The 22,476-nt window shown below is 47.1% G+C and overlaps 1 protein-coding gene across 1 annotated transcript in view; it reads right to left on the reverse strand.

Annotated features, from left to right (window-relative positions):
* The window catches only part of LOC119399955 (uncharacterized), a 96,013-nt gene extending 91,176 nt beyond the window's left edge, over positions 1 to 4,837 (reverse strand). The window contains exon 1 of the mRNA XM_049417512.1: positions 4,752 to 4,837. Within this exon, the coding sequence (XP_049273469.1) occupies positions 4,752 to 4,837 (86 nt within the window). The remainder of the gene's footprint in view (positions 1 to 4,751) is intronic.
* Between the last annotated feature and the right edge of the window lie 17,639 nt (positions 4,838 to 22,476).

Here is a 22,476-nt window from a genome sequence, read left to right on the forward strand (position 1 = left end):
CGCGCTCTTCACTGCGGCGAACCCAACCGACAGGAAGGCGTAAAAGAAAGTACTGCAGTAGCAATAAACAAATAAGCGGAGCTGCCCCAAGTGGCGGTGAAAGCCCCGTGTAGTGTGTGGTGGGGATTAGCGAACCACGCGGAAACCGATATCATCCTGAAAGGCAGCGGCTTTTCTTGTTTTTTGTTCAATATGTCTTCTCTCCTTATAGCAGCTCATAAATACGTACGCCGTTGAACACGCTTACGGCGCTTCTGTGAAGGAGAAAGCGCGTCAAGGTATACATGAGCAGAAAAACGAATCACAGAAACACAAGTTGTCCGCACAGTCCAACCAATTTCGTGCACCGCTGTAGAAGCTACAATGCTGGCGTCGGCCATCATTGAGTTAGCTAGGCCTAATAGTCCAGAGTGTCGTCTGCTTTTAACAATGATGAGCAGACGATGTCCTATTACTAAGCGGGCGACGCTGCACTGCCTTCAGTTGTAATAGAAACCTGTGAGCAGAGTGCATAAATTTGTCTGTCTTCTGCTATATGTATTTGGGAGCTGCTATACAAATTATAGCAGACCGCACGGAACGTGTGGTTGATCGGATGTGTTTTTCCAAAACAGGCTAGGTTATTCGGCAGGCCTTCTGTTCCGAACAAGATGACAGACGACGCCTGTAACGAATCGTTGCATCCTGGGATATACAAGAAGCTTATCAAGAAAGGCATGAAACAAGGAGAAGAATAAAAGGAAAGGAATACTGCCGTTTTCTTATGGCAAGAGAAAGCGTTAATGTTCGCCTATAAGCCCAAGTCAGCTTAAAATAATGTAGACAACGCGACCCATTCATTATCAGCCGCACCTTCAGGCAACTGAAGGCCTTCCAGCAGCCTGCACAGTTTTAACGATGCAAACGTCGCGCGATGCGAGGCGATAACCGCGCAACGGTCCTTTCCCCTCGTGCTCTCCGTGAAAATAAAAACGTCATTTCCTCGTAAGGGGGCGTCGTATTTATGACTCTTGGCCACGAACCGCCGTAAACACTTGGACCTTCCGCTTATACGGTATATATACCGTTGTGCCTCCGAACACGCGCATGCCTCCACCTTGATGTCACGTGTTGTAGTAGGTACTCCGTTCTTTTTTATAACACCCCGTCCGCCATTTCACGTCCAATCTCACTCCATCTTCAGCAGCCGGAGAATATACTTTTTTTACTACCAGGCGTTGCGATATGCGAAAGGCAAAGTTCCGGCAACGCCTGTTTCATTCGGGCCAGTAAAATTTCGCCCGCCCCTCCCTTTGCGGTGCTTCACTCGCTTTCGTTATTTCGACGTCTATACGCAACTTTTTATCGCATTACTTCTATCTCTCCATCTACACTACTGTTATCGGACCCATCTAGTGCTCGTACATCTATATCACATAACAGGCACCGTGGCCGTGAACATTACAGTTAATCTTTCTATCCGGCCCGCGCCTACAGCGCCCCCTACGTCCACGCTGGCGCCTCAGTTAGGCGTAATTCGTGCAAACTGCGTATCTGGACACGCGACGGGCAATATATGTGGCTTTTCTCTTCAATCATCAATATCGCCCTCTAAAATCGCTCCAACGGTCCGGTGATAAGCGGCCCGCGGCCGTTCTGGTTGCGTTAGGGCATGTTCCCGCCACCGTTCATTATTTTCTTTACCGTGCGCGAACCGCAATCCATTATAAAGGAGGCGAAATACAGGGGGTGGTTCGGAGAAAGGTGTTCTTTCCTCGCTTAACGCGTACATTTCGCGTTAAGGCGAATGATGGCTTCATTAACAGCTGCGAAGTGAGCAGTAAATAGGTTTTCGCGGCAGAATCCATTATTACGCTTCTTTATTTTGTTGTTGTGAGCTGTGCAACTCATCATTTATATGGGGTGCAATGAATGGGAGTTTTATGTATATTTTTCTGCGGGGGTTATAGATTGCTTGTAAGAGACAGTCGCGTTGAAAGAGGTAACACAAGGGAAACAAATGCAATTATGGTATTGCCTGTACGGGTCTCAGCCCGATGTTGACGTCTTGTTTTAGACCTGTATGTGGCAGGGAGAGAATGACCTGGTTGTAATCACCGAAGAAAATACCACAGCAATCACGTCAACGCTCGAAATGAAGGTGTTAGCCCTCCTATGAACTTGAGTACGGGAGCAAGAATAAATGAATGTTGAATTCGGTGCAGTAGAAAACTTGTATCTAGTAGTTGTGGTTCTTTGTGTAACCGTATCGGAGAGTCTACTCTCGGTTATTCAATGATAAAGCAAAAATAACCGATCGGACGACCATGTTATGGCTCCTTAAGGTTAACTGGCAGGCATTATTAGAATCTACTAGAAATGCCCATGAAAGAAAACAAAAAGTGCTGTCAGTCTACTTCATCAGTGGAGCGAATACAGAAGAAAAATAAGCTCAGTCATTTTAAACGTTTAAAAATTCAGTTGTGTCATATAGGGCTATTGTAATCCGTAAAGTGTATGTGGTACACAGATTTTTAGTGCCATTAAAACAACAGAAGGGTGCACTGCAGGTGTCGGGCTAACAAGTACTCCCTTTCTAAAATGTGTCAAAAAGTAATGATGCAGAAAGGGTGTTTCTATGACTAATACACCTAGGAAAGTGTAATTTTCAAAGTGTCTATGACAGTCACAGCACACAATTCTCAACAAACGCCTTGCCGAGGAAAAGCATGATCACAAGGGGGCAGGTAAGGTGTTCTTCTGGGTAACCCACCCAAACGAGCGTAATTGTTTTCTAGTGGGCAAGTGAGATGAGGTACACTTCACTTCTCAACCATTTCTTTGCCAATGATGCCTGTGATCCAAGTGGCGCACGAAAGGTGTTTCTGTGACTTATCCACTCACAAGAGTGTAATCTTCGTGTGTAGGAGTGTTGAGGCGCATGATTGAAACGGTGCAGAGAAAATGTGTTTATGGCTAACCAAACAAAGAGAGCTTGGCTTTTTTTACACGAAAGTGTTTTATGCCGGGGTCCACCAAGTACATCCGTCACGGATATGACGTTGATAAAATGGACGCCAACGGGTGAGAAAGAAATAACCAAGAAAAAGATACCCCGCTGGGAATCGAACCCACGACGTTGCGGCCGCGACGGCAAGAGCCCGACGCACTACCGACTAAGCTAACTCGGGAGATGCCAGACACGCCGCGAACGCGCCTTATATCTTTCACACATTTTCTTTCGCGGCGGGCGGAGCGGGGCGGTGCCGCCGTCTGTAAGATGTGAAAAGAAGTAATGCTTCACGATCGACATTTACTAGCGCTTACTCCGAGATTGCACGCGATATCGGAGGTCATGGTTACAGCGTCTCGATACCAGAGAGGCAGACTGGCGGCGCTGTCGTCGCCGAGTCGCCGAGGCACCCTTGACGCAGTTACGTGGTTACGTTCTTTGCCGTTGGTTTCGTGTTAGCGTGCGTCGGCTCATCGGAGTAGTGCAGCTTTCACGTGCACCAACGGGATTTCTCCGCGGCCGACTGCTTCAATTGCGAGAGCACCGACTAACGAAACTGCTGCAATGTGCGTTGCAGAAAGGACGCGATTTCGACGGGCGAATGTCGTGCCTTGGTGGAGCGAGAGCCGCGCCTGCGAGACAGAGGCTAGTGGGACGCACGCGTTTGCGGCTCAGGCTACGAATCTCTACCTCCCTTGTTGCTGAAGCGCAGTGTGTGTTATGTATGCATGAGCACAGGCGTCGGCTACCCATTACTAGAAAGCGCACACCGTGCCGTTTCTCTCCTTAATTGACGACGCTTTGAAGAAGTGCATACCGGGTACCAATGTTGATTATGAGCTTGTTGATATCATCCTTACGCGGGATTCACGATTCGCTGTGTCCAAATATATGTTCACACTGTCAGCTACCACAACGGTTTAATCATGATCATGGGCGTTAGTCGTTGCGATAGAGACATGCTGTCAACATCGGTGCATCCACGTCAAACGGTGCTATAGCGGCCAAACACGAATAGACATTGTACAAGCTCTCATATATCACTACACAATAAGCACTACTTCTGTGAAGTCACGTTTCACTTTCGTGTTATACCGATTCCTATGACGGAGAGATCAGCCATGTTTTTTTACTGTGTAGCAGATTCAAGGCACACTTAACTAGATTTTCGCCAAAGATTTGAGTGGGCGAAGTGCCGCGTCCACTATTACAACCGAGTGCTTTACTTGCCTTTTATAAAGATTGGTAATCTACTTCGGACTCACACGTACCCGCCACGGTGGTCTGATGGTTATAGTGCTCGACTGTTGACCCGAAGGTCCCGGGATCTAATACCGGGCGCGGCGGCCGCATTTTCGATGGAGGCGAGAATGCTTGAGGCCCGTGTGCTTAAATTTAGGTGCACGTTAAGGAACCCCAGTTGGTGGAAATTTCCGAAGCCCTACATTACGGCGTCCATCATAATCATAACGTGGTTTTGGGACGTTAAACCCCAACAATTATGTTACTTCGGACTCACACCTGAACAATGGATTCGAACACCGCTTTTCTGAATCACGTCGGATAGATTCGTGATCGCACCAGCTGTGATCTCCCGGCGATTTTCCTTTCGGAAACCGGACCTACGTTAGCAGGATAAACGCCGACTCAATTGCGCTATTGTCCCGGCTCGTAGCAATGATTGCAGCGTCATCAGTCTTCGCACGCCGGACTTCGTGACGCGTCAGGAGCGGCCTTAATTCGAGCTCGCTTCGCGTACCTTGTTAGAGCGTCCAACTCCGTGCCCGAAAGGGCTATAACTGTCTGCGTTGTCTGCATGGCACTGCTGTACCTCTCTTCAGCCATGTAGATATTACTGAAGACATTATTAGGCATTGTTACATGAAAAAATTACTGGCTTACATTTTCCGATTATGACTCGATGGGGCGCCGACACCTCAGAGTTCATTGAGCGGCGAAGCCCTCCCTGCCTTAAGTGTATTCTGTGCAGTGTTGCCACAAGTCTTTAAACAAAATGTACATTTTTTCCCCTTGGAGGTCATATAGGCGACGAGTACGTGATCTTTAGTATTCTATGTTCTTAAGAATCACATGGCTTTCAGTGGTAAAACTGCAGATACAAAGATAAATAGCTGACTCTTCGTTGCCACGCAACAGATAAGTGGATCATCGTAGGCGACTCCAGATCGCGACGGTTCACGAGTAACTTCTGTTGCGCGCAGTGGCACAACGCATGTTATACAGTAACAGTAAAGCGTTCTGTATTTCTACAATTCGTTCGCAGTCACAGTACTTAGCGCGAGACTTTGTTACACCTGCTATCGTGTAAGAGAGATCGTCACCATTGTTTTGGAACCATCAGCGGCATGACCTACCGGTATTACAAAAAAAAAAGCAAATCTGAATTGCTAGGTTTTATGTCCTCTACATACTAGAAGTTCGGAGACGTGTAATTCATGTAAAATCATGTGTCTGCCCTCTTTCGGAGCATCTCACATGTCGTGGTTCGCTCACTATCAGCCTGGTGGTGATCCGCCTTTTTCATTTTCCTGTGCCGCCCTCTGATGTTTTCGCAGGGGGGCTAGCTTTGCAGGGTGATCTGGGATAACCGGTATCGCTAAGAGAAAACCCTCCGAGATCGAAAGGCGTGCGGAGACCCCCTACCACAGCGTTTCGCGACTCTCCCGCTAGGGGATAAGCGCGCATGCGCCGTGAGAAAGACGGATTACTGCAAGCGGAAGAAAACTTGTAGCTGCATCGTTCTGACCAATCGGACTAGGCCGCTGCAAAAGTGATCTCATAGATGAACTCGCTGCAAGTGCATTCTCACTAATTAGTTCTCCCTAGGGATGATTAAAGGTCCCCAGGCCGCTGTCACATTTAATCCTATGGCAGTGCGGCCTGGGAACTTTTGACCATCCCAGTACATGGACATTTCTCCAGCATGCGCAATTCATTCGTTAACAATGTTGCTAAAAAATGTGACACGGCTGCTTCGAGATGTATAATTGTGAAAGGAACGATATATAACACCCTAAAAAGGTAGCGCGTAAAATGTTTGGCTTTTTGTCCGACAGCGAAATTCGTCATCTGCCTTGTTTCCTTCCTTGATAACTCGGCGCTGCCCACTTTCCTATCTGGAATACTATGTCACGCTTATAACGCGCATGCCGCTCGTGATCTGGAAGTGCCAGGCGCGCGAGACGGCGATTATCGCTGCGGGACAGAAAGACACCCTGTAACTCGCAATTTTTTTAGTGTGCAGGAAGCATCACTGTTGTCGCGGTGATGGTGGTTACGCGAAGAATTAATACAAGCGGTGGTCATTGCGCCTCGATTCCTTCAAATGAACCTACGAATAAATTAAAGGGACCCGTCCTGAGAACGCTTAGACCCTGCGTAACGTCGCACGCGTGGTCGCTGTTAGCGTTGTCAGCCTTCAACGTTCCGATATGTCTAAGCCAACGTTGATCTAAACTGTATCGTCCAGGCCAATCCAACCCCCTCCTACGCTCACGCACGCACGCATGTCAGCCTTGAGCACGACGCTGCATGCAGCGTCCGCCGGAAGCCTGGGAGGCGTCGCAGCGCTGGCAACGGCGCCTCAAGACGGCTGGTGCGACAGTTTGGCGCCACCGGCGCACGCTTCCTTTAGCTTCCCTTAGCGACCCCTCCGACTGCTAGTGCTCCTCGCCTTCGCAACGTCGACCATGCTTCGGATTGCCGATCAAACGTTCCATTGGTAGGAAGGAAGAATGAGGGAGTCGGAAGGGGTAGGAGAGCCTCCGAGTTATTCTGTTACAGCTCGCGTCTGATTCGGCACCGGGTCGCTCGACTCCTTGTCCCTATTTACCTTACATCGCTTTGGTTCTCTGCCATAGCATTCGTGCTGCCTGGACTGAGCGTCGGTGTTTCACTTGCCGCCTCGATCGTCACGGCACTGCGCTGGCCGTATTGCGTGTCTAACATTTGTGATCACTATGGGGTCTCGCTATGCATCTGCGAAACGTGCCGTATTTCGAAATGCGGTGTTGAGCCAAGCTCTAAGGGAGGCTCCAGCGCCACCTTCCAGATTAGTGAGGTGAGCCGGACTTTGAAAAGTGCTCTGGTGTGGCGTTTCATGTGCTGTCGTGTTACTTCAGGCTTCTTGTGCATAATCTAGACCGCGTCAGATTTGACGTAAGGATTAAAGTTGCGAATTGGGCTTGTTAGTATTGCGTATTTTTTATTACTATGGTAGCGCGAAGAAATAGGACATAAGAAGGGCCACGAAGACAGGCATAAAGCGCTGCACTTCGAACAACTGTTTTATTTTGGTCACCAAGTTGTACTTGCATTTTTTGCACACCGCTGCAATTAATGCGTGGAAGAGCATAGTCAGTAGTACACCAGCAATTTTTGAGCCGCTAATCATGCATGGTAAAAAATATCAGGGAAAGAAACCTAGAAAATTGAATCGTTTCGCACTTGAACCCATGCGCAGGTATTACTTCATGGTTTTTTTCCCTGATACTATTTATCATGCATGATCAGCGGCTCGAAATTCGCTGGTGTATTAGTGATTATGCTCTTCCACGTGTTAGTTGCAGCGGTGCGCAAAAAGCGCAATTACAACTGTACAACTTGGTGCCCGATAATAAAACATTTGTTCGAAGTGTAGTGCCTAATGTGTTTCTTCGTTGCTCATCTTGTGTCCTGTTTTTTTTTTGTGCTACCATAATAATCGCATAAAGAGGTAATCTTGGCCAGTGTTCCGCACAACGTCCGCGAGAACTCAGTAAAGTTGAATGAGCACAGCTATTTCAAGCGCTTCGTTTCTTACGTTTTAAATATTTTCGATCAACTATTATTCATCTGCAGTGTTCTTTAAACTAGATGCTTGCTAAAATCACGTTGCGTGCTCATTTGTGTTGTAGAACAGCCTTGCTGTTTGAGAGTATGTGACGTCGTTTTGCTTCGAGATTGTAACTCGCCAACGCTGTGCATGTATTACCTTATTAAAGATTTCTTTAATATTTGCAATGCCATGTCGCTAAACGACAAAGTGTCACTTACGCTGTATAGAAAAACTTTCGATATAATTGTTACCGGCAATTGGGTCGTCGTTTTTCCCAAATGCTCGTGTTCGAACCGATTTGAGTGCTTCCGCGATTTGAGCTCCCTCATAGGTTTCTACTATTGTTTTGCTGTACTCAGTGTTAATATTATTTGCAAGATACATGCAAAGATGGTCCCGTCGAAGGGCCAAACTACGGGCAGAAGGGCCGTACCCTTTTTCGACTTCGGCGTCATTGCCTAAGATGGCCGCGGTTGCACGCTTGGTGTAGATTTTAAATAACATTGAATTTCATTAATATAGGTAAAAACGTCAATCGCTGACTCCCTTGTGCGAATGAGCCGATTGCATTTCTTTTTTCATGTGACAAAATTTGCGCATGCGTCGTGTTCACAAGTCAGTGGCACTGCAGTGTTATAGGACAAGATGAAGTTTACTCTGTCCATAATGACGACTAAAACTGCGCTAAAAACACAAAGACAAAGACGAGTTTAACAGAACTCGCGCAGTCTTCGTCCTCGTCTTTGTCTTTGTGTTTTTAGCGCAGTTTTAGTCGTTATTATGAATTTAAACCAACTAGCCCGACTTGGCGCTTTACTCTGCCCACCTGGTTGTCGGACCACTTTAGTGTTGCAAGCCGTTATAAATATTTATTTCACCGAAACGGAACTGAACCGTGGAACGAAATCGGAGTGCGTTGAACGCAACCGAACCGTTATTTGTGCGGTTTGATATTCTATGGTAGAACACATTCGGGGTCGACTGTATAGACTTACAGCCGCTATGCTCATGCAAGTGAAAGACAGTATGGTGACCGTTTTACAGCATGGTAAACGTGGAACTTGCGCTGAAGGCCTTCGGACTTCAATGTCGCTACAGCGTGAAGCGGTATCTCTCGGCATCCTCTCCCTTGACTGTTCATACAACCGTACATCCTATTTCACGGTCACGCAATTCTGTATGGGAATCCCGTTATCTCCATAGCCAAGTGGCAACTGCTACCGCGCATGTGTAGAGTGTGGGGCTCCTGTTTCAACTCTGCGACGTGAGAGTGCAATGGCGAGCACAATGCAGTGTTAATCGTTTCCGGAAAGAAACATTGCCGCGGACAGTGCATCGGCATGGGAGACTGCTCACCACCCCGTTTCGGAAGGAGCTCGCCCTGGTCTTATCCGTGTTCCCTCATTTTTTTTCGTCCGTTTGCGCATGCAGTGCAAAAAAAAAAAAAAACTGGTTCGTTAGAAACTTCCGCCATCTCCTGTTGCCTGCTGCACGCTGACCCCTTTCGTTTGACGGGCGACGCGAGAGCTTCGCAAAATTTATCGTCGCGTTCACACCCTTAACTCGAGCTCCTTAAACTGGTTATCGCTACCAGACGTGCACGAAGTCGTCTGCTATATAGCCGATCGACACTTTCACCTATAGTGTGATCGTGCGCACTTTCAAAAGTTTTGCTTTCCAGCTGTAAAGTGGAGCCATTACTTTACGCTGTAGAACTTGCTGTAGAGTTGGCTATCAGACGTGCAGCTTCGACTGCTCTAGCTACCGTCTTGTCCTTTCACCTTTGGTGTGATGGTATGCATTCTACGTATTTTCACTTTACACCTTAAAGTAGCAGCGTTATTTTGCCATGCAGAGTGACTTGAAGGATAGTTACTTCGTAGGACTCTATGGGGCGATCAAAACTTTAGTTGGTTCCAGGAATCCACTAACAGGCGATAAATATGCGATGGCACAAGTTACAGCTATAGATATGCGGTGTGGTCTGGTGCTTGTCATATTAAGCGAGAGGATCGCTTGCATTCACTCAAGTTCCGTTACTTGGAAACACTGTTTTGTCGCACGAATGGTAGGCTAAGGAACTGTTTAATGACCTAGAGGCCACTTTAACTCTGAAGAACGAGCGAATTTATGGCATCAAGTGGTTTATGGAAGGTGTTCGCCAGCAGACGATATGAAGGACCACATGGCAGACGATATCGATGGCGCACCGTACGACAGGCGACTTTATGGAGCGGCAAAAGTTTTTTATGCAGCTAGCAAACTATAGCCATACAGTTTAGTCTGCTATCGCCAGATGTGCGACGTCGTCTTCCGGTTGTCACTTTCAGCGGGTGACACAGTATTTGCATATGTCCAATTTACCCGTTGCGTCGTAGTGACGCCACTATTTTACTCTAAGTTGCTTTAGGTCCAGGAACTGCCTCGCTGACTGAATGCCGTCTTTTTTTTAGGGGCGAAGCTCCTTAAGGCGGCACCCGTTCGTCCGTCGTAGTCGTCGTCGTCGTCGTAGTGGTAGTAGTAGTAGTCGTAGTCCGTAACAAGTCTTACGCTTTGACCTCCAAGGTGGTGCCGGTGGGAGATTTTTCCTGTGCGTTGTTGAACAATAAAAAATTCGCAGCGTGCGCGTTAACTAAAAGCCGAATTCTTCTGTCTCTCATTCCCCATTAGCAGCCATTGGCATGTTCCAGTAGGAAACGTTAGTAGAAGTAGAAGTGTAAGTGTTAGCTAAAAGCCGACTTCTTCTGTCTCTCATTCCCATTAGCAGCCATTGTTTACCTCCAAGGTAGTGCCTGGTGAAATTTCTCCTGTGCGTGATTAAACAATAAAAATTTTGTTCAAAACGCCGTTGATTGATGAAATAAACCAACGAAAGACGCCAGATGTTTTGTAAAAGCAAAACGAAAGAACGCCAGATGTTTCTAAAGCAAAACGAAAAGACGCCAGCTGCTTAACGAAAGACGCCAGATTTTTCTAAAGCAATGGTTTTCTAAACAATGAAAATTCACAGCGTACATGTAAAATTAAAGTGAGCTGCAAGTCGTCATAACTCATCGGACCTTTAGTATAAACGCGCCCGACCTCACGTCGGTGATGATGTACTGGGCAGAATTCACGGAAGATTCACGGTTTACCGATGAACCTCCGCAGCTTCGCCCACTCATCATCATTCACTCCGTGGATATGCTGTGATTTTTTTTTTACCTTCAGGGATTTAGTGAATCGATGGCACGAATCGTACCTTTCTGTGCAAGGCAGCAGCCGGTAGACGGTATGCCAGATGACGCGGCAGACAAAACCGAGAAGTCCAGCGTCCCAAGATGTGACTTGGATGCATGACAGTGAATACACGGTTCGAATAGGCATGCACGTTATTAAATGCTCCAAATGGGCGCTGGGATAAGTTTCACGAGATGGTGTGCCACATGTGCCGGCACCAAAAACGTGAAACTAATACATTCAGCAGAATGTCTCCAGATATCTAACCAATTTCGTACCAAGTGCATGACCGGAGACGTTTGTAACTGGCATGGTAAGGATGGCAGGGGGTTGGGGGGTGGTATGCCGATATGATGACATGCGCTGCGAAGGAATTCATAGGCGCAAACTAAGAACACGGACGACAGAAGGGACACGGAGAAGCGCATCGATGACATGCGCATCTAATGGGTTAAATAGCAACGCGAGAGGTCGCATGTGGTCAGGCTTAGCACAAAGCAGAACGAACAGGCATAAATGTCGTTCTACGCCTAGCTATATCTCATTCAGTAATGAGACACGGTCTGTAAAAATTACTTCCTGTATTTGTGCATCCTTCTGCGTGAATCGTAACGCAGACCTACATTAGTGAAACACGTGGCGTTTGTGTCGATTGCTTCTAGTATTCTAATGATTTACGGTTTGCACATGGCGACCGAATATAACCCGAAGCGATACAGCTACAGGTCGTCTATGAAGCGAGTGTAAATGCCTATTAGTGAAAAATGTCCGGCATTCTGTTCGTTTTTACTATTGGCGTCCTGACCCACAACCTTATAAGAGCGGCTAGCCTGGCTGGCAGTTTATATAGATGCGTTTGCCTTTTCGTTTTTATTGTTGGATTTCTTGTTTCTGTGTTATCCCCTGGAAACATTATCACGTACAGCATGCTGCATCTCGCGTCGTCTGCGTAGTTCCCCTTAACATGGTACAAAATTAATCGCATATTGGAGACGCAGAATTTATTGAATCTGTCGCCTTAGCGACGTCAGCGCGATCTGATTAATTTTCGCCTAGCCTGGTATTAGGCCTAGACGTTAAAAAAAACGCGTTACGTTGAGGGGAGGTATACCAAGTTGTGCCGCTGCTACAGTTTTCTTTAGTGCTCGCCGTAGTAGCCCGGTCAGTTCTGTTACGGAAAGGAGAAGTAATTAACTCCGCCTTCGTAATAACATGGTCTCTCTCGGCTAATCGTCTGCTATACGAGGCACCAGTAGCAGACGAACTGAATTGCAGACGGCGCCGCAAGATTCCAAACGCAGACGACAACGACTAGGACTCGTTTCAGTCGCGTCGTCTGCTTTTATACTGCATAGCTGCCGTCTGGCGAGACTGCAGTGTTTCAAGTGTTTATAAGCCGGCCCGAAATTGGCTTGAGATGAGTACGTAGCCTATAGTCGAAGCCGAAACAGCCGCGCTCGGAACGGGTTGGTCGGATGATGGCGGCATTCGCAAGGGGCCCATTTTGTAGCGAAAGTAGCTCAAGGAATAAACATAAATCGGAAGAATGAAAGCATGAATAATGGTTCCACATTTTTTTCCCTGACCCTGATTGCGGCTCCCGCGTTTCTGTGTTTTTTGTTTCTTTATTCGCGTCCTTGTCGTTGCTCTACCGCGTACATACGTGCTCATATATATCGAAATTCCGTGCCGTCTTGCCATCTTTGCCGCGTTTTCTTGTGCGTTCGAGGCATGTACCAAAACAGGGCTGCTCATTTTGCGACGAGTTTGGACCACCGATTGCGAGAACGTTTTCGCTGACAATAGTGCTTCGCTTGCACCTTTTTGTGTGACTATCGGTTTGCCGATGACTAGTGCACAGTGTTCGCTTGCCTTGTGTTATAACTACGGCGTGAAGCTGTGAGGAAGCACTTGTCGAAACGTCGGCTGCGTTAGCGTTCTTTGCCTGCTACCCGTTATTCAATCTTACCTTGAACAGTGTGGGAAGAACTTTGTGTGAAGAACTTTGTGTGAAGAACTTTGTGTGAAATACTTCGTGTGAAGCGCTTTGTGTGAAGAACTTTGCGAAGTGCGAAGCAGAAGTTTAAGTTACGGCAGTTTTAAATATTCTCACTAGCCAGCAAACGATGAAAATGACGTTTCACTTTCGGGAACCGAAATGTCGCTTGCCTGGTTTGTTAATGAGCATTTATGTTTGGAGGTTCACAGTCAGAACCCCAACCGAATCTGACATTTCTTTCGTGTCTAATCGTCGCCGTAGGATCCAGTACCCTCTTCTTCTAATAACCTTCGGTTTGTTCCGTTAATAGAGTGCGCCTCTTGAAAAATGTAGGCTTGGCAAAGAAAGATTACTCGCGCCCGCTGAGCGAATCTGACTACATTAACGTGCGAACTACGAGTCCTCAGTAAATATCGCTTCCGATTTTTATTGTTCACGCACTGATAGCGTGGATCTCGTCTTTGAAGCGACGCCGATACAGACTGCAGGTTGAATTGAAAATTTATGAATGCGGAAATCTTCCTAATGAGTCGTTCGTCTCGATAAAGTGCTTGGCCCGGTATACGTTGATTCAAACTGCTCGTAACGGTCGCCGTTTGCTTGCGAGTCGCGCACGTGCAAGACGCATCACAGTGTATTTTTGCAATGTCATAGAGTGAGCTATATGCAGCTGGAACGTTACAGTTTCGTAGAACTGCACTCATATAGATGTACTTTTTGACGTTTTAAAGATACACTATGACGTCTTGCACGTGCGCGACTCGCAAGCAAATGACGACCGTTAAGAGGCCGGACGTTACAGCTGCAGGTAACGGGCGCTGTCTGTTTTCCACGGCAAAAGGGAGGGTAAATTATTACCATGTAGGTTTAGTTATTGTATCATGTCATGTAAACCATCGCAGGTCTCCTCGTTACCCATGCATAAAGCGCTACCCAACTTATCTGTGTCCCTGGCCAGTCTTTCAAAACGGTGCTAGCACTGTAAGCCTCACAAATATGGGGGCGATTGCATTCCCGTCAGCTTAAACGGAAACAACGCTCCTATTACAGCTTGGCATTGGCATTCTATCTTCATGAATCAACGTCGGGTTATGCGGATAGTGCAAAAACACAAACTGCGCTCTCAGTGACGGTCATATGGGGTCAACAAATCGTGAAAACAAAGAAATCGCTGGCTTTTAATTGAAATGCAGAAAATCTAAGGCAGAGTGAAAAGAAAGTGAAAGAAAAAAGCTTGTCGCACAAAGGTGGGATGTGAACCCACAACTTCGCACCATACCCGCGCGCGATGCTGTTACACCAGTTTAGCCACGCAGGCACCGTTTTCCCATCCACTTTCTGGAGGTACATGTCTTGTAGGTATAATCTATACGTCTGGAGCTCCTGGGAATGTTAGCCAGCGCCACGACCATACACTCACGGCCGTGGCCAAGAAAGCGGTTGGGAAAAGGGCTGTCGTGGCGTCGATCAGTTAAAGAGCATCGCACGCGCAAGAACTAAAGGTGTGAGACGTATTCCCGCCTGTCTGCCATGAGGTAAGTTGTTTTGTGTTCTCGCCACTCTTGTTTCCCTCTAATTTATGGACACTTTAACTTAAGCCTAACATGATCAACTGCAAATCGATCCAGAGTTTGTATAGGATTATCCTGTGCATAGGATTATCCTGTGCAAACCTCATCGCACGGCTGGTTAAAAAATCTGAACAGGACCCCACTGCCCTTGTTTTGTGTTAAGGCAAGTTGAGCAGTTGCATAAAAAAAAGTGATCCCTGCGTTCCTCTTTCTGATCGCCACTCGTGTAACTAGTACATTTATATTATAGCTTGTTCAGCCATCTGCATCCCGTTGCCGCGTTGCCTGTGCTACAACTTCTAATTTGCGTGTGCGTGGCCCGGATTGTTTAACTCACCAAACTCTCGCGTACATCGGGGTGTCACGGAACTAAGGCAAATGCCGCGGACAAACAGCAGCGCGCGGCAGTTGCAATGATACACAATGGCGGCCCACGTAATCTGGCGAGAGAGCGCGCGAAACATCTCGAGGTGCCACAGTCGTCCTCCGCTCGGCGCAAGCGCTAAACGATTCTTTCAAAGCGCATGACAAGTCGGCAACGCGGAAGCCTAAAAAGAAACAGAAGCAGACGACGTCTGGACAGAAGAAAAGACGAATCTGTTCGCAAGCAACGCAGCACGAGCAGACGTCATCGTGAAGAGGCCCGCGGTTGGTTCCGCCAAAAAGGGCGCCCATGGTTGCCCGCCCTTGACAGGTCCGACCGATTAGCTGCGCCGTTTCTCGCCGTAGCAGAAACCCTGAACGCGTACATACACGCGGAAGCCTACTGTCCCTCTCTCCCATTTTTTCTTTGTGCCTTTGTGGGGTGATTATTATTTCGCGCGTCCTCGCGGTCTTATCATTTTCACGAGACGCCCTCTGGCGTGCGTTTCCTGCTAGTTCGTCGTCGCGTTCTCTTCGCGCGGTCACACCTCATGCAGGCAGGCGTCGGTGTGAAGATCGTCTGCTTCTTTTGGCCGCTCTCACGGCATCTGAGCATGCGTGTATTTGCGCGGACGCGTCTGTTTAGGATCTTCTTCCTCTGTGGTGGTGGTCGTCGTCTGCTACGCGCTACTCCGCCATGTTTGGTGTGTGCGGCAAACTTCGTCCGTTTCACTACTGGGGACGCGTGAAAACGTTGCTGGCCGCCTCGTATACGTACCGTGGCCCGCTCATTCCGTGCGTAACCTTTGTTTAGCCGTTTTTTCTCAGGAGAAAAACTCGGAACGCGCGGACGCCTTCGCGTGACCGCCTACTCGCGCTGCCCCGTAATCTGGGCGCGCTTTTTTTTAAGGCGTGAGAAGTTTTGGAGGCCTAATTGCCGCAGCTATATCACACTCGGGTGTTTAAAATTTTGCTGCGTTGAGATCGAGCGCCAGATGATTGTTTTCTCCCTGGCCGCCCTGCGAGTTTTAAGCGTCATCTGCTATACGCTTCCTCAAAACAGATTATCTGCGGACGCTTGTCTGCTCAGCTGGCACATCGTCGTCTGCTAGCGCTTCCCGTTTATTTCGTATGCTTCTGCTTTGTCCTTTTGTTTTCACTTGTCGTCTGCTAACGTCTTCAGTTCAAATGTATCGTCTGCTTCCCTTTAGTTAATTCGTGTTCCCACGGGCGAACACGAGACGTCGTGTTTTTGATTCCGGTACGACTGTGAGCTCACCGAGATAGCTGTCATCTTATGCGCGTTAACCCAGCGTGAGAGAGGCCTGCCTCATTATAAGTGAAATCGTAATCGGCCGTTATACCGCTATGCAGCATCAACGCTTGCGCAAGGCATCGCTGTGAACCGGTAGTGAAAAGAGCAACTATGTAGTCTGTCCGTAACCACGCTTTGCAGTCTAATTCTCATTTTCACTGATTACATCCCGCGTCTCGGAACCAAATATTCGTAATCAGCTAACCATAACAAGTTTCCGAGGCCTCCACAGCGCGGAAGCTGTCGTTCTGCGACTGCCATTAATTGTCCTTTATCTTGTTTGACATTTGTGAATACGCAATGATAACTGAACTTTGCGGTCTTAATCATTGCAACTTCAACTTTCTTTCATCTAGATAGTTATCTTTGTCAGAAGGACGCCCCTGTTAATTGAATTCATCTTACTTCAGCTGATGGCGAACAACCTACAAAAAAATGGAGCCGTCTCGGCGTTCAGTAGAAGTCTTGCTATTTACTTCGCGTTTCTTTTGCTTCAATTTACCCTTACACATACTATATATGTAGACATATAGACGACTACCGTTTAAAACTGTGCCACAATGACCGCAGGTTCACCGTTAATCAGGTTTTTATTATGAAACTACCGACTGCTGTCGAATGCCTAAAAGGTGTTCTATAACATCAGATAGCGACGTTGCACCGAGTTAAGTTCTTGGGAAGCAAATAACATTTTCTGTAAGATAGCTCTTTCATATAGGATGGATACCTACACCAGACAGACTATTCTATTAATCCATTACTCTTATTCAGCCCATGCCAAAGAAACTGCAAACAACTGAACCGTGTCTAGACGTTTTGTAGAAGTCTTGCGATTAACTTCGCGTTTCTGTTACTTGTATTTTCCCTTACACGTATCTATATATGTAGACATACAGACGTTAACCGTTTAAAACTGTACGATAATAACCGCAGTTTCATTGGGTGTGTAATGAAGCTACAGACTTTGCAGTGGAATCTATAAAAGGCGTTGTGTAACGCCAGGTAACGGTGAGGTACCGAAATAATTTCAGTGTGAGGCAAATAATATTGGGCATGCGCAGAACTGCAACTATGGACAGTGCAGTTTTTCTAGTTTAAACACTGCTGAAATTGTATATCGCACTCTTGGCTGAGCTGTTTTTATATAGTATATACGGTACTAGCTCGACTGCTAACTTCCAGGTATTTAGTTTGTTAGTGCTGTTAACTCGCTGCAGATGACGCAAGATGCATTGAATTTCCGCCTGAACACCTCTTCTCCACCAGAGGGCGCCCGAAAGATTCGCGAAAAGAAGAAGGCCGCGCCTAGGATATTCTGGAGCCACCTAAAAGCGCTGGGTAGGAAGTCTGTCACAATGCAACAACATATGGTGGATGAAGGAGGAAATCAATTGGAAGGGTATGAAGCGCTAAGTTACATCCGAAAGATAACAGCCGATTCGTTTAAAAAGGTCGCCCAGGGGATTCCCCCGGTGAGTAAAAGTACGCAAAGGAGTGCAACCGACGAAGATGTAGTACTAGAGAATTTCAATTGGGAGAAAGCCGAAGGAAAAATTCCTAAGCGCACTACACAGGGCTTAGATGGGGTTCCCGTCAGCCTCATTAACGAACTCGGACATAACACTAAAGAAGCACTGCTGAAAGCCGTAGAAAAGTGCTTACAGGAGAGGGAAATACCAGACAGTTGGCGAAAAAGTAGAATGAACTTAATATATAAAGGCAGGGGAGAAAAGGATAACATTCGATCGTATAGACCGCTAACCATTACATCGGTGCTATACAGGTTGGTGATGCAGGCAGTAAAATTAAAAATAGAAGCGTGGGTGGAACAAAATGATATTTTGGGAGAACTTCAGAATGGATTTCGAATCGACAGGCGGTTAGACGATAATCTGTTTGTTCTTACTCAGTGTATAGAAATATCGAAAATAGAAAACAGGCCCTTATACGTAGCTTATCTAGATATTACCGGGGCGTATGACAACGTTAATCAGGAAATTTTGTGGGATATACTGGAAGAAGTGGGCATAGGTGACGACTGTATACAGCTTTTGAGGGAAATATACCGAGAAAATACAGTTTGTATAGAATGGGAAGGAATAAGTAGCAAGGACAGCGTTGAAATTAGCAAGGGGCTGAGACAGGGATGTCCTTTGTCCCCGCTGTTATTCATGCTGTACATGGTGAGGATGGAAAAAGCGCTAGAAGGTAGCAACACTGGATTTAATTTGTCACACAAACAGGTCGGCACGATGGTTGAGCAGAAGCATCCAGGTCTATTTTATGCTGATGATATTGTCTTATTTGCGGACAGTCAAGATGATATACAGCGACTGGCAGATATATGCGGAAGGGAATGTGAGGCTCTAGGTCTAGAATTTAGTGCAACAAAATGTGGATTCATGGTATTCAATGATCACGAAGACCATGCGGTCTTTATACAGGGCCAAAAAATACCGAGGGTAAGCGAGTACAAGTACCTCGGAGTATGGGTAAATGAGGGGGATAGATATATGGAGGTACAAGAGAAAGCATCGGTAGCAAAGGGAAAGAGGAATGCTGCAATTATGAAGCACAGAGCTTTATGGGGGTGCAATAGGTACGAGGTGCTTCGAGGGCCGTGAAAGATTGTGATGGTCCCGGGGCTTACATTTGGGAACTCAGTGGTGTGCATGAAGTCAGAGGTACAATCAGGAATGGATGTAAATCAAAGGACGGTGGGCCGCCTCGCGTTGGGCGCTCACGGGAAGACGACAAATGAGGCTGTAAAGGGTGATATGGGATGGACAGGCTTTGAAGTGCGGGAAGCTCTGAGGAAAATGAGATTCGAAGAGAGGCTGAGGAAAATGAAGAAGAGTAGATAAGCAGAGAAGGTTTTCAGGTATTTGTATAGAAAAAGCGTTGACACGCAGTGGAGAAAAAGAACTAGGAGGCTCACCAGTAAATATACGGCTAGCTGTGCGGGCGATGTGGCAACAAGGAGCATTAAGCGGAAGGTAAGAGAGGCGGAGAAGACTTATTGGATGACAGCGATGGAAAAGAAGCCGGTTCTGAGTAACTACCGAAAAGGAAAAAACGAAATAAGGAGGGAAAGGTTTTATGATAATTCAAGGGGAAGCGCTTTACTGTTTGAAGCAAGGTCGGGCTGCCTTAGAACGCGTAGTTATAAAGCGAGATTCAGTAACGAAGAAGAACAATGTACATGCTGCGGGGGAACTAAGGAAACGATGGAACATGTACTGATTGAATGTGGCTATATTCACCCAGGTATACGTGTGGGCACGAGTCTACATGAAGCCTTGGGTTTTAGGGACAACAATGGAAAGCTGAACATGTCCGCGATAGAAATAAGTAAGAGACGGTTAGAGTATTGGTGGCAGAAAAGTAGAGATAAAGAACAGAAATAAATAATGGGGGAATAATAAGGTCATTCTGCCTTAAGAGGCAGAGAGATAGACCCTGAATTTGTATTTTTTGGTATAATAACATAGATTTAATCAATGTAGATAAGGTATTAGGCCAACATGAAACAAGGAAGCTTTTTTTTTTTTTTCGAGCCTGGTGGCAGACATGTCACCGCCCCGTTACAAAGGGGACGCTCATAGCATCCATCCATCCATCCATCCATCCATCCATCCTGCAAAGCGTCTAGCGAATTAAGGTAAAGAAATGAATCCTGACTGCGCAACTTTGTCTTTATGACACCCTAAGTGAGCGATGAGTATAAGAGGGTGCCCGAGAATATATCTAATGCTGGCGCGCGAACGCTTCCGTTTTCATTGCTGCCATGTTTCTTCTTCGTAGCAGCAACCACTACGTCCTGCGTGGTAATCTATCTCGCAAACGTACGATCACTCGCACCACCCTACCCTCCCCCCATACACACACACACCAGCAAGTCGTTTTTCCGTCATTACAAATAACAAAAGTGGGAGGACGGACGCTTGTCGTAATGGCAGTATAATGTGCTTGCGCAGAATAACGGATCGACCGGGAAACGTAACTCAGCGCTCACGGCGGCGATTTCCTGAAGCTTTAGAACGTAAGACAGCGAGGAACGAACAAGAACAAAGAAAAGAATCAGGAACTATCAGGGGACACCTGTTAGGAGCGTCTAGGACTGGGAGCATACATCCAACCAAGCGCGAACGAACGCATTAAGTGTTGGGAAACATTTCCCGCTTCTGCAAATGCAAGTGTTCTACAAGCCTCGGAGATAAAATGGCGACGCGCGTACGAGGGCGACGCAGACGAAAGGAAAAATAAATCGGCAGAAGTAAGCACTGTTGTAGTCTTGGAAAGAAACAAGCTGCGTGGACGATAAGGAATCTAGCTGTAGACCCACGCGACGCAGAAGAACGCAAAAGGGAATACGTCTTTTTTAGGACTAAACGAAGCAGACGACACGAACAAGCGCGCGGATAGCAGACGTACACACCTTACAGTACGTGACTCAGAAAGAGTTGCAATGTCGTCTGCTACGTGAAAAAAAAGCTCCGAGATAAAGAAGCACACGTACAAGACGAAGCGAATCAGAAGTAGCAGAAGTGCCCACTGCACTGTGTATAGCAGAAGGCGCGGCATACGTGAAGTGTCGTGGTTTGCAGACCCGCTCGACGAATCCGATGAAACCACAAATCGAAAAATAAAGAAGACGGCGTATGGCGTTTCGGGGCCAACCAACGGTAAATGCGAGTAGGTTATAAGAAAAAGAAGGTATAAAAGAATCGAGTTAATAATCAGCGGTCGCCTGCCACTCGGTTATGATCGAGTGAGCCTTTGAAAACCGGATGCTTGCTTAGGGTCGAGCGATCCATATTTTAATACGCCCGGCAGAATGAATCGGGTGCGGCGGCGCCCCCTAGTAGGATGGCAGACGTAAATATTTCGAACGCGTGCATGCGCAGACGAACAATTAACGGTGCGACGATCCTTCCGCCTAGTGGTGTTTTTTTCGTCTGCTATACGTCTGCTACTGGAATCACGCTGGCGCCCCGCAAGTGGCGCTCCATGAGGAGTTCAGATCAACAGCATCTATTTCCTGACATGCTTACCGCCATGTATAAAGGAAGGGAAAGCCTCTGGCATGCACACCCGAAAGTATAAAGTATAAAACACGCAAAAATGGAACAGAAGTGCAAGCCTGTGATGCGTGTTGTCTGCAGCAGCTAACTGAGATTCCGGCAAGTCCAATCGCCCATGTTATCGCCCCATCATGGCACGCCAATTTGATTTCTTTATAAAGCGGTCGCGGAAGCGTCGGTGTCAACGCCTCTAGCCAAGCCAATCCAGCGGCACATTTGAAGCAGCTCAAATACAAGCTCCCCCCTCGTCTGAGATGCCAATCCGCCGCGACATGGCGTTGAACGACATCAAGTAGAATGAAAAAGAAGCGGAGATGTAGTAGACACTAAAGAAAAAGAATGGATAAAAAACGTCCTCTACAGGCCGGTTTCCGTGGCCGTTAAGCTAGCTCAGACACGCGTATATGGTAGCTATAGCCGACGAACTAAGTGTGAGATGAGGGCAGATTGAGGCGCTTGTGTGTAGGAAGCCGTGGGTGAATGCGTTCTGTAAACAAGCCCAACAAAGCGGCAGCAAGCAAACGCCTAAAACAAACTTTGGAGACCGGCGTGTGCTTTTCTAAAAGCGAATGCGAAGGGGAAGGGCAGCGCGCAGGTGCAAGGAAGATGCTTCCCGGGCGCAAAAGAAAAGTCCATTATTTCGGACAGGCGCCACGGACGCGTAATTAGACATCCGCCTCCTGTTCTGACCGGCGTATGTCTTTTCGTTTATTGCTCGTTTCGCGGTTTATTCTTTTTTTTTTTACTTCTGCTGCTCATCGTTATACTTCTGGTTTTTCTGCGGATGCCATCGCCTGCTACCGCGGATAGCAGATGAAGGTGAGCGCAGAAAAACACGTGTGGAACTTTAGGCAGAAGTAAGAAAACAAGCCAGCAAAAGCATAGATTTTTATGCATTTCTGCGGTTGCCGTAGTCGTGTGTGGGGGATAGCAGACGACGCCATACGCTGCGAGCATCAGGATCGTCTGCTGTCGAAACAGAAAAAAAAAGTAGAAAGAAAGGAGGAATCAAAAGAGTGAATCGAGGAGAAAGTAAACGTGCAGAAAAGGCACTGTGAAGCCCAGCGAAGGAAACAGGAAAAGAAAAAAGTGCAAA

This window comes from Rhipicephalus sanguineus, chromosome 7 (assembly GCF_013339695.2).
Source record: "Rhipicephalus sanguineus isolate Rsan-2018 chromosome 7, BIME_Rsan_1.4, whole genome shotgun sequence".
Taxonomy (NCBI): domain Eukaryota; kingdom Metazoa; phylum Arthropoda; class Arachnida; order Ixodida; family Ixodidae; genus Rhipicephalus; species Rhipicephalus sanguineus.